This window comes from Camellia sinensis, chromosome 9, assembly GCF_055761805.1.
Source record: "Camellia sinensis isolate YWXY chromosome 9, ASM5576180v1, whole genome shotgun sequence".
Lineage (NCBI taxonomy): Eukaryota > Viridiplantae > Streptophyta > Magnoliopsida > Ericales > Theaceae > Camellia > Camellia sinensis.
Genome location: NC_138969.1, coordinates 168,208,191 through 168,218,837, shown reverse-complemented (window position 1 = coordinate 168,218,837; position 10,647 = coordinate 168,208,191). Strand labels below are relative to the sequence as shown.

At 40.5% G+C, this 10,647-nt stretch overlaps 1 protein-coding gene across 1 annotated transcript; it reads left to right on the top strand.

Moving 5' to 3' along the window:
- The first annotated feature begins 2,073 nt into the window (after positions 1–2,073).
- On the top strand, positions 2,074–5,917 carry LOC114270053 (G-type lectin S-receptor-like serine/threonine-protein kinase At1g61390). The gene is made up of 4 exons (XM_082889162.1): positions 2,074–3,409; positions 3,499–3,609; positions 4,354–4,559; positions 5,260–5,917. Exons 1-4 carry the CDS (start codon positions 2,089–2,091, stop codon positions 5,302–5,304), a joined length of 1,683 nt encoding a protein of 560 aa, XP_082745288.1. The 5' UTR covers positions 2,074–2,088; the 3' UTR covers positions 5,305–5,917.
- The last annotated feature ends 4,730 nt before the right edge of the window (positions 5,918–10,647 follow it).

Below are 10,647 nucleotides of genomic sequence, written 5' to 3'. Positions count from 1 at the left end.
AAAAGCAATTTGGGTTTACTGAGAACGTGGAGACCGATTTTTCTATCTTAGTAGTATGGTACAAGATTAATAACATTGATTAAAAGTGTAGAAATTAAAATAATACAAGCAGTAAAATGTAAATATTATTAGTGTACGAGTACGAAATAATTCTTCTCGTATGATCCTGTTGATCAAGTTTGCGCTCCTCCAAACGTCGTTGCTTTACTTCCTGAAAACACAAACGTGAGCTAGTCGGCAGGTGTGTGCCGGAAATCCCTCCGATGCCTAAGTCAGCAAATAGACAATAGACACTAAGCTTTGTATATTCTAGAGTAGAAATTGAGATACCTGTACAAAGGTCTGGTCATAAGCTTTTATAGACTTTATTTTGGCACAATCCTAGTAGGATTCCAACTCTCCCTATAAGAGTCCTCCTAGGAATCACACACCCTACTCGCTACCAACCAAGTGAGATGGTTTTGCACAATCCTAGTAGGACTCTACTCTCCTTAGCAGAGTCCTCCTAGGAGTCATACTGCTACTCACTATCAATAGAGGGAGTCCATCTCCAAGTGATCCTAGTCATGGGGAGACTTCAAAAGAGGATAACAGAAGAAAACTTAAAGCGAAACTTCATGACTTGAAGAATGTTAGAAGGAAATTCTGAATCCTTATTTTGTTGGGAATGTTGTGCTTGTTTTCTATAAGCTCAGTTTGTTTTTTTTGATGGAGTAGTTTATTTTGTTTATTTTTGTGCTCCAATCAAAAGTTGTGTGTTGAACTTCATTGTATATTTTTCCTTTTTTGGTTATAATATGACTTACTTATCCAAAAAAAAAGAAAAAACTCACTATCAACCAAGTGAGATGGTTTGTACAATCCTAGTAGGACTCTAACTCTTCTTAGCAGAGTCTTACTAGGAGTCTTATCACTGCATGCCAAGTGAGATGGCTGAACCCTTTACCTCGGTTATACATTTTTGACCGAACTGCCTTATCTCGGTCCCATGCCATTCGGACCGTGTGATCGAAAGCCAATCTATCGAATGCCACCCTGCCAAGCTATACACAGTTCAGACCTCGCCATTGATGTTACCTCCTTTACCTCGGCTGACATCTTTACCTCGACTGACATTGCGGTCAACCAGGTTATTTCGGCTCGGTGATGCTTTAAGTACCACTGTCAATCTTGACTCTGAGATGACGCCCTGCAGAGCTATCCTTTAGCTCTGTTCTCCCCCCACTGATACCTCGGTTTTAGCTCGGTTTAGACCGAGCTAACTGCAGCAGTCTCCGACCGAACTAACAAGGATGAGGTCCAACTTGCGAAGCCCAAACACCTCGGCCCATAGTTCGGCCCAAATTCGTAATATGAGATGTCTTCTTGGCCTAAGACCGAGCTACACCAGTCCTTATCTCGGTCCATTTCGCGGCCCAGTTCCCAAAGAAGACTCTTCCTAGCTTGGCCCAATTTGTTTACAAACTACCCTCTCAATTAGTGTAATTTGTCTAAAAATAAAAAAGATTTGTTTAACTTGTTTAGAAATAAATTGTCATTCTTTGTCCCTCTCCAACTCTATTTGGCCACCACCAACGGTCCTCAGCAACACCGACCAACCACCACTCAACTACCTTTGGTGGCTAGCAACAATCTCTTGTGGACAAAAGCCACTTCTACCTCTGGCCACTGATAACCACCACCGGCAATAACTTCATGTTGGAAACCACCTTTGGCAGAAAAATGCCTTTGACCACCATCTTATGCTGTATTTAGTTGGAGGATTTGAAAAGGGATTTAAAAAAGGAATGAGAAAATGTGTGTGAAACTAGGTGAAATGTGAGTATATTTTATTTATATTTCACCTTTCTTTTCCATTTCCCTTTCTAAATTCTTTTCCAAATCCTCAAACTAAACACAACATTAGAGAAAGGATTTTTCAGGGGTGAATATGAAATCTTCAAAAAAGTCAAATGCTGACTATATTACGTGATTGTCAAACTTTGGCCAATTTTTGTTGACGAACTGGTTGGAAGTCATTGTCTCATTGAGCTGGTTCTAATTTCCTTGTTTATTTCCTAGTCCATAGATCAACATTGTCCAAGGCAAATGGACACTAGAACTATAGCTGCCTATGCAATTCTCCTAGCTTTGTTATTGCTTTTGAACTGTGTTGTTGAATTGCAAAAAGGCAGTGCAACAGACGCAATTTTTCAATCTAAAACAGTTTCAGTAGGAGAAACTCTCATATCTGCTGGCCAAATCTTCGAGTTAGGCTTCTTTAGTCCTGGAAATTCTGGCAAGCAATATGTTGGCATATGGTACAAGCAAATTTCTGTCCGTAGAGTTGTTTGGGTTGCAAACAGAGAGAATCCGCTAATGATCACAAGCTCCACCTCCGGTCTAACAATTGGCGATGATGGAAATCTACTCGTTGTTGACGCGAACCATACTATTTTGTGGTCAACCAACATCTCCTTTTCTGTGAATCAATCTGTTGCGGTCCTTCTTGACAAAGGTAGCTTGGTACTGAGAGACGGTGTGTCAGGAAAGTCGTTGTGGGAGAGCTTTAGCCATCCTTGTGACATTGTCCTACCGAGAATGATGATAGGAATGGACACCAAAACAGGAGATAAATTGCTCATGTCTTCTTGGAAATCGAAAGATGACCCGTCCTCTGGAAAGTTTGTTGCTGGAATTGCAACGACGAAGCCACCAGAAGTGTATGTTTTGAAAGACTCGGTTCTGTATTGGAGAAGCGGGTTGTGGAACGGATTGAAGTTTGTTGGGATGCCGGATCTGCATGGGGCATACTTAAACGGGTTTAATTTTGTACCACAGGTGCAAAATGATGATCAGTACTTTTTTACCTTCACTTTATTCAACACATCTTATGTTCGATTAATCAATCTGACATCAAACGGAGCCCTGACGTTTGTAGAGTGGAATGAGGGCATGAACGAAGGGAATACTGTTAATAATGCCTTAGACAGCATGTGTGATGTGTATGGAGCATGTGGACCTTTTGGGATTTGTAACAAAAATAAATCTCCCATTTGCAGCTGCATGACAGGATTTGTGCCAAACTCTGATAGGGAATGGAATGGTGGAAATTGGACGAGTGGGTGTGTGAGACGAAGTGAATTATTTTGTACCAAGAGCAACAACAATCACTCTTCCTCATCAGGAAGTGGAAAAATTGACGGGTTTTTGAAGTTGAGCGCGGTGACATTGCCTCATCTTTCTATATATGTACCACTTGATGATGAGGCACAGTGTGATCTTTGGTGCCTGAATAATTGTTCTTGCTTGGCATATGCATATATAATCGGAATAGGATGTACGACTTGGTCTGGAGATCTCTTGGATAATCAGCAGTTTTCGCTTGGCGGGGAGGATCTTTTCCTCCGTCTTGCCAATTCAGAGCTAGGTGACTGTAATTTTCATTTGGAAATTCTCTGAATTGGCCATTGACTTTTCCAGTTCTGTTTTGTTTAATTGTTTTGTTTTTCTTTACAGGTCATGGGAAAGAAAGAGCAAAACTCATCATCAGTTTGACAGTTATTTCTGGTGTTGGCTTCTTAGGTGCCATAACCTATGGTTTATGCAAGTGGAAAGCCAACCAAAGAGGTAAGGACAGTTCCTCCAATCCATACTTGAAAATGTTAATATTAGACTTAATACCACATGGCCAATTCAAGCCACCCAAACTTTAGTTAATATAATGTAAGAGTTTCTCCACTAATTATTAATGGGTTTTGAGTTGAATACTTTACAATGGTATCAGAGTTGAGTCTAGTGTCATTGGATTGGATGGGACTTGGGAGGCTACTGTGGGACTTGGGTTTTGAGCTGAGTCCTGAGTCTTTTTTTATAATAAAAAGCCAAGTTAATCAAAAATCTGTAACCCCATGATCAGATACTAATTACTTTTAAAAAATTATAAAGATGAAGTTAACCGTTTATTTTTTAAAAAATAAATGTGCTCTTATTACGGAGTTATAGATGTCCAATCAATTTGATTTTTGGCATGGATGTTCTAATCAACGAACCTTACACTATGAACGGTTCAAATTATTAAAAAAGACTTGGGAAAGACCTCCATCGGAGCACCACAGGAAGCTGCTGTGAGTTGCTCACAACAGCATCCCCAATTCCCATTGGGATAACGCTTTTGTTATCATTTTCATTATTTATTTTTTGAAAATTGAAATAAAAACTTCTTGATAATTTTATATTTAAAAGAAAAAACAGAATTGTTTCCAAGATTTCCCCCCCCCCCCCCAAAAAAAAAAAGAAAAGCAAACCTGAATTCATGATTATGAGTAATTATAAGCCATAACTTAACTGTCATGTTACAATCTCAAATTCCAGGAAAGCAGAAAAAAAGAAACAATCACTTTCACTTTTCTGATATATTTAACCCTACAAGAGCTGGCCAACATGGAAATTCTAGAAGTGACATGAGACACCAACCATCAGAATTACCAATATTTGACCTTGAGAAAATAGTGGCCGCCACCAAGAAATTCAGCACAAACAACAAACTTGGGGAATGTGGATTTGGCCCAGTCTTCAAGGTAATTTCATGTTTTTCAAAGGGTGAATTAGATCATTGTTCCTTTTTAATTTGTGGGGCAAATTACATTTTGCTCTCTCAACTATCACCGTTTTTCGCTTTACCCTCTCAAACTAAAAATTGATACAATGTATCTCCTTCATCTTCTGAAAGTTTTCAATCTAACCATTATGTATCTATTCTGTTAACAAAACAAATAGAAAATATGCATAATTGTTAGATTGAAAACTTTCAGGAGAAGAATGGGGTAAACTGAAAAACAATGATAGTTGAGGGGGGTAAAGTGTAATTTGCTCTAATTTGTGCAAAGTTTTACTTTGGTCTTTATATTTTCAATTTGAACAATTTTAATTCTATCTTTTTAGTTTTGTTGCAATGTGATCCCTCCGCTACTTACTATTAGAATGTTTAAGGGAAAAAGACAAGTGTCAAATTAGAGTTTCTTTTGATTTCCAGCTTGATCCGTCTAGTTTTGCATGTGTTGTTTTTCCATCTAAAATGGTAACGGTGCATGACGGATGGACAACATTGCAACTAAATTGGAAGTTTGGGGTTCAAAAATTTTCAAATTGAAATTGCAAGGACTAAAGCGGCACTTTACTTAAATTATAAGGACTAATGGCTTACTTTACCCAAAAATGTTTCTCCTAACAAAATATTTTCTAGCAAAACAAATGTAACAATAATTGCAAACATTACAGGGAGAAATGGAAGATGGACGGGAAATAGCAGTGAAAAAACTATGAAGATGTTCTGGACAGGGCATAGAAGAGTTCAAGAATGAGATAATTCTTATATCAAAACTCCAGCATAAAAATCTTGTACAGTTGTTGGGTTGCTGTATAGATGGAGAAGAATTAATGATAGTTTATGAGTACATGCCCAATAGAAGCTTGGACACTTTACTTTTGGTTAGTAATCTTTGCCTTCTACTAGCTCTTACTAGTACTACTATTCATTATACTCTCCAATTTCTGTTCAAGAACTGCAATGTCTAATCAAATCTAGATCACTAAATATTTGCCTAATGTAAGTAAGATTAAAACTAGAATTCCTTAACGCCATGTTTGATTTGTTAGAGTAATAGTGATGGGATTGACCATTTGATTGACTGTCTAGCAGGATAAACTTTTGTGGGATTGTCGATACGTACCCCCTTCGGTATTCAACATCCTACGATTTTATGAGCTTGAAAATCCTACATATTATGAAGCTGGACGCTATTTGGAGTAATACCCCAATCCTATATGCTCTAATATGGAATCAAACGGCTGTAAAGGGAGAATCCCATCAAAGGGAAAACCAATAGATTACCACACACATTCACATTAATGACCTTTCAAAGTAATTGTGACACTCCATTTAAAAAAAAAAAAATGTAACTCGTGACACATACATAACTTGTTTATTAATTCTGTGTCTCTAAGTATGCTGTGTTTCATTTTCAGTCCTTATATTTCAATTGTGTCAATTTGGTCACCAACTTATCCAATTTGTGTTTAAATAGTTCTTAATGCTGTTTCAGTCCAAATTTTTGTCTAAATTTGTCCTAATGACCCTGCTTCTGTTAGAGAATTTGGATAGAAACGGTGTTGGGGACCATTTAAACAGAAATTGGGTAAGTTATGGACCAAATTAACACAATTGAAATATTGAGGATCAAAATAATATCAAGTGCGTACTTTGAGGACCATATTCCAAAGCAACATCAAACGAGACATGCTCATGATACAGATGGTTTTTTTAAAACATGGGAGTTCTGTTTCCTGTTTGCCGTTCTAATTTCTTCGAGCCTGTTGCATCTGGTCATTCATTGCTATTCATGCTGGGTATCAACATTGCAATGCTTTGAAGTTGCATTGTCATACATAAGAAGCACATTAACCTTCGTGTATTGTTTTTAAATTGTTGTGCTTCTTAGATTCCAAAAGAAGAGCACAACTTGATTGGGCTAAGCGTTTCAACATCATTTGTGGTATTGCTAAAGGACTCGTGTATCTCCATTATTGTAATAACCCACATTCATGTCCTAGTCATATTCATGTGCATTTGCATAACCTTGTCTTGTTAAGTTACAATCATGAATCTTGTCTTGTTTTGCCTAATTGTTTTGTGCATGCTTTGTTCCTTTCTTGAAGTCTCGCGCCTAAGTCATGTTAAGCCTAGGTTATTCCAAGCCGAGGTCATCCTAAGCCTAGAACCATTTTGGAACCACTTTGGTTGACCTCTACCTTCGTCCTGACATATTGGCCGAGATGTCATTATCTAGGCCGAGGTGTTCATCACCAAGGCCGAGATGTGTATCATCTAGACCGAGATGTCACCTTTGAACCCTAGTGATCTTGCTCCTAGCTTGGTACGACCTAGACCGAGGTGTGGCACATCTAGGCCAAGGTGTGGCACAGCTGGGTCAAGTGTTGTCCTTCTTAGCCAAGATCATTGTCACCCTACTTGCCGATGCCTTGTTCTTGGCCGATGACATTGCCTCGCCAGAGAGCCCATACCGCTTTACTTGTTGAACACCCTTTCGCCATGCTTTTGTCTGGTCTGTTAGCCACCTTTTGAGGGAAGACCCAACCAGTCGCCGCCACGTGTTCCAGCAGAGGGTTAAGCCCAGAACCGAGTGAGAAAACCTATCATTTGGAATCATATCCTTGCCTTTTAGAGAGAGAAGCTCTAGGAGGAACAAGAAGTTTTAGAGTGAGAAAGTAAATCTTCGAGCTTGATTCCAAGAGATCGAACCATTAGAATCGCGTATTGAGGTTAGATCCTTGGCCTACTCTTGTTGTTGTTTGTGTTTATCTAGCTGCATTGCACGATCGAACCCGTTTTGCATATCATGCATCAACTTAAAGTTGGTTTTAGGGAGAGAAAATAGTGCTCATGTGTTCTTGAAGAAAAGTCTTGTTTCGTTCCGAAAATTTGCATTGAGAATCATGTTTTTGTGTTTGTTTTCGCAAGAACCTCAAGTATGGACACCCAGGTCCGTGTCTTTGAACTCGTAGCATGAAAATCCCAGATTTTGTGATAACAAGTTGTGATTGAGCATTCATATTTTTTCATGTTCTTCGTGTTCATGTTCTTCACGATTCATCAACTGAGGGGAACCCAGATTTTCCCCGACTTCCTTTCCTTGAATGTGGCCCTCGGGAACACACCTCGGCAAGGAGGTGTGGAACCTCGGCCTAGACCTGGTTAGTGCCCAGCATGTTTTCCGAAATCATTTGTATACATATGAAGCTTGTTTGAAAGTACATTCAATAGGCCTTGCCATGTGTTTGTAGGACTTGGGCTTGTCTCGACCCCGACGTTCAAAGAACTATGTGAGTGGTATTTTTAATAAAGTTATGTTATACGTTTTGATAAGCTTTGCTTTGCCTTGTTTTGAAAAATATTTGATTTAGCATGAATGATTATCCCTATTTGTTTGTCAAACACTATCTTGTTTTGATGACATGTCTTGAAAGTCCTTAGTGCCAGGGGACTATAATGCAACTGCACCCTTGTCTTGAAAGTCCTTAGTGCCAGGGGACTATAATGCAACTGCACCCTTGTCTTGAAAGTCCTTAGTGCCAGGGGACTATAATGCAACTGCACTCTTGTCTTGGAATGTCATCACCCCATGTATTATGTAGATGTTATTAACATCCAAGGAACTTGAAAGACTGACAAACGAACTTAACTTACCCCTTGATTTGTGAAGTTATACTATGTATTGTTTTGAAAGAATCTTGGATATCAATCATGCAAAACCTTTATTTCTAATATCATTCACTGAGTATCCAAGCTCACCCTCTCTATATATATGTAGGTGATGAGCAAGAAGGCATTGAGGCCTAGATGTGCTGCCGATATGTTTTGAGTGCATTGCCGACGTGTTTTGGATTCGCATTTTGTAACGTCTTGAAGATCATGCTTCTTAGCTTATATTTCATGTGTAACTTGTACATGTTGGCTTGAGAAGCCTTTTGGTCAAGATGTATTTTGTACTTCATTGTTGTATTAAAGCTATGTAAAGATGTATGCCATTCTATTTAAACTTATGCACGGCTCTCATGGACTACTTAGAATTCATTATTTATTGCTTCCGCACTGGTAAGCCCCATATTTTATACTCTGATTGTGTGTGATCCTTGTCAGTTGGCCTTCGGTAATCTCGGGTTACTGGCCATCACGGCACCATACTACTAGGGGCGGTTTGGGGTCGTGACAGATTGGTATCAGAGCATAGGATTGTACGTTAATCACACACCTTGAGTCCTAAAGAGCATAGGATTTCCCTTGGAATGACGTTAGGATTGCATCATATTGCTTGCTACCTGACTATGTGTGCATCATTTCGGCATGGACCTTGTTACTTGCATACGTGTTATCTGTCCAGTTGTTTTAAAGTCACCTTTTACATTCCCCTAGCATCATGAGGAGAGGTAGACCTCCAGTTGGCCGAAATCATTCCGAAGATAGATTGGAGAGACTGGAAAGGTTAGTCGAAGGCTTGGTTCGAGAGCTGAGACAACCGAGGCCGCAGGATACTGGTACCACCTCTACCCAGGCCGAGCAGACCAATGGCCGATATGCAGCTCCGCCTCCACCTCCTCCAGTGCCGCAAGTGCCTCCGCAGCAAGCTTTGTATGGGAACGGCACGATAACCCTGATCAGAGAGTTCAAGAAAATGAAACCGCCAAGATTCCAAGGGGGTATAGAACCAATGAAAGCCGAGGCGTGGGTTTTAGAAATGGAGAAGCTGTTTGAAATTTTCCCCAGTACAGACGCTCAGAAGGTATCTCTGGCAGCGTTCACGTTAGACGACGACGCCCGCAGGTGGTGGATGATGGTTCGAGAAAGTAATCCGGGTTTGACTTGGGCCAGATTTCTGGAGTTGTTCTACAACAAACATTTTCCCCTTAGCGTCCGAGACCGAAAGACCACGGAGTTCCAGAATCTGACACAAGGGAACAAGACAGTGGCAGAGTATGATCGTGCCTTTACTGAATTGGCGAGGTATGCGCCTCACATGTTTGATGACGACTACCGGAAGGCGAGGAAGTTTGAAAGTGGGTTGCGTGGACCGATACAAGACCGGGTCAACATGCTCAATATGCTGACATACGCCGGAGTACTAGACAAGGCCATCTTGGCTGAAGCTAACTTGAACCGATACCAGAGTTCAGGTGAGAGTCAGAAGAAGAGACAGAATTATGATAATCACCGAGTTCCGTTCAATGCCAAGAAGAGGATTAATGTAGACAGTTCCAGCAACTCAAATCAGGAAGGCAATGCCAAGCCGACGTGTGCGAGTTATGGAAAGCTACATTTTGGGATCTGCCATTGGGCGACAGGGGCTTGCTACGAGTGTGGCGAGATAGGCCATCGTGTGAAGGACTGCCCGAAGGCAAGGGCCGAAGATGGGAAGAGGAATGGAAGCACCTCGGGTTCTGCACAGAAGAATAACATCGGGGGAATACAGGCGAGGCAGGGCAGAGTTTTCGCATTAGTACCAGGAGACGCCCAGAATGCCGAGGCAGTAGTGTCAGGGCGTGCATTGTTGTGATTGAGGGTGTAGAGTTGTTAGTTGATTTGATGCCATTAAGCATGACTCATTTCGATGTCATATTGGGAATGAATTGGTTGGTGGCGAATCACGCATCCATTAATTGTGTTACTAAGAGCGTCATATTGAAGACCCCAAGCAAAGCCGAAGTCATTTTCCAGGGTAAAGGAGTAGTACCCCCACCTTACTTAATCTCATCCATGAAAGCCTATAAGTTGATCCAAAAAGGGTGTCAGGGTTATTTGTGCAGTATACTAAGTGATTTGAATGGAAGTGTTGAGTTAGCCGACATACCCGTTATTAAGGAGTTCCCCGACGTCTTTCCAAATGAGTTGCCTGGCCACCTAGTCGATAGGGAAATAGAGTTTGCTGTGGACATCATGTCGGGAACACAACCTATCTCCAAAACACCCTATAGGATGGCCCCAGCCGAACTTAGAGAGCTGAAATTGCAACTGCAAGAATTGTTGGATAAGGGATTTATCAGGCCAAGCACTTCACCATGGGGGGCACCCGTTCTATTTGTTAAGAAAAAGGA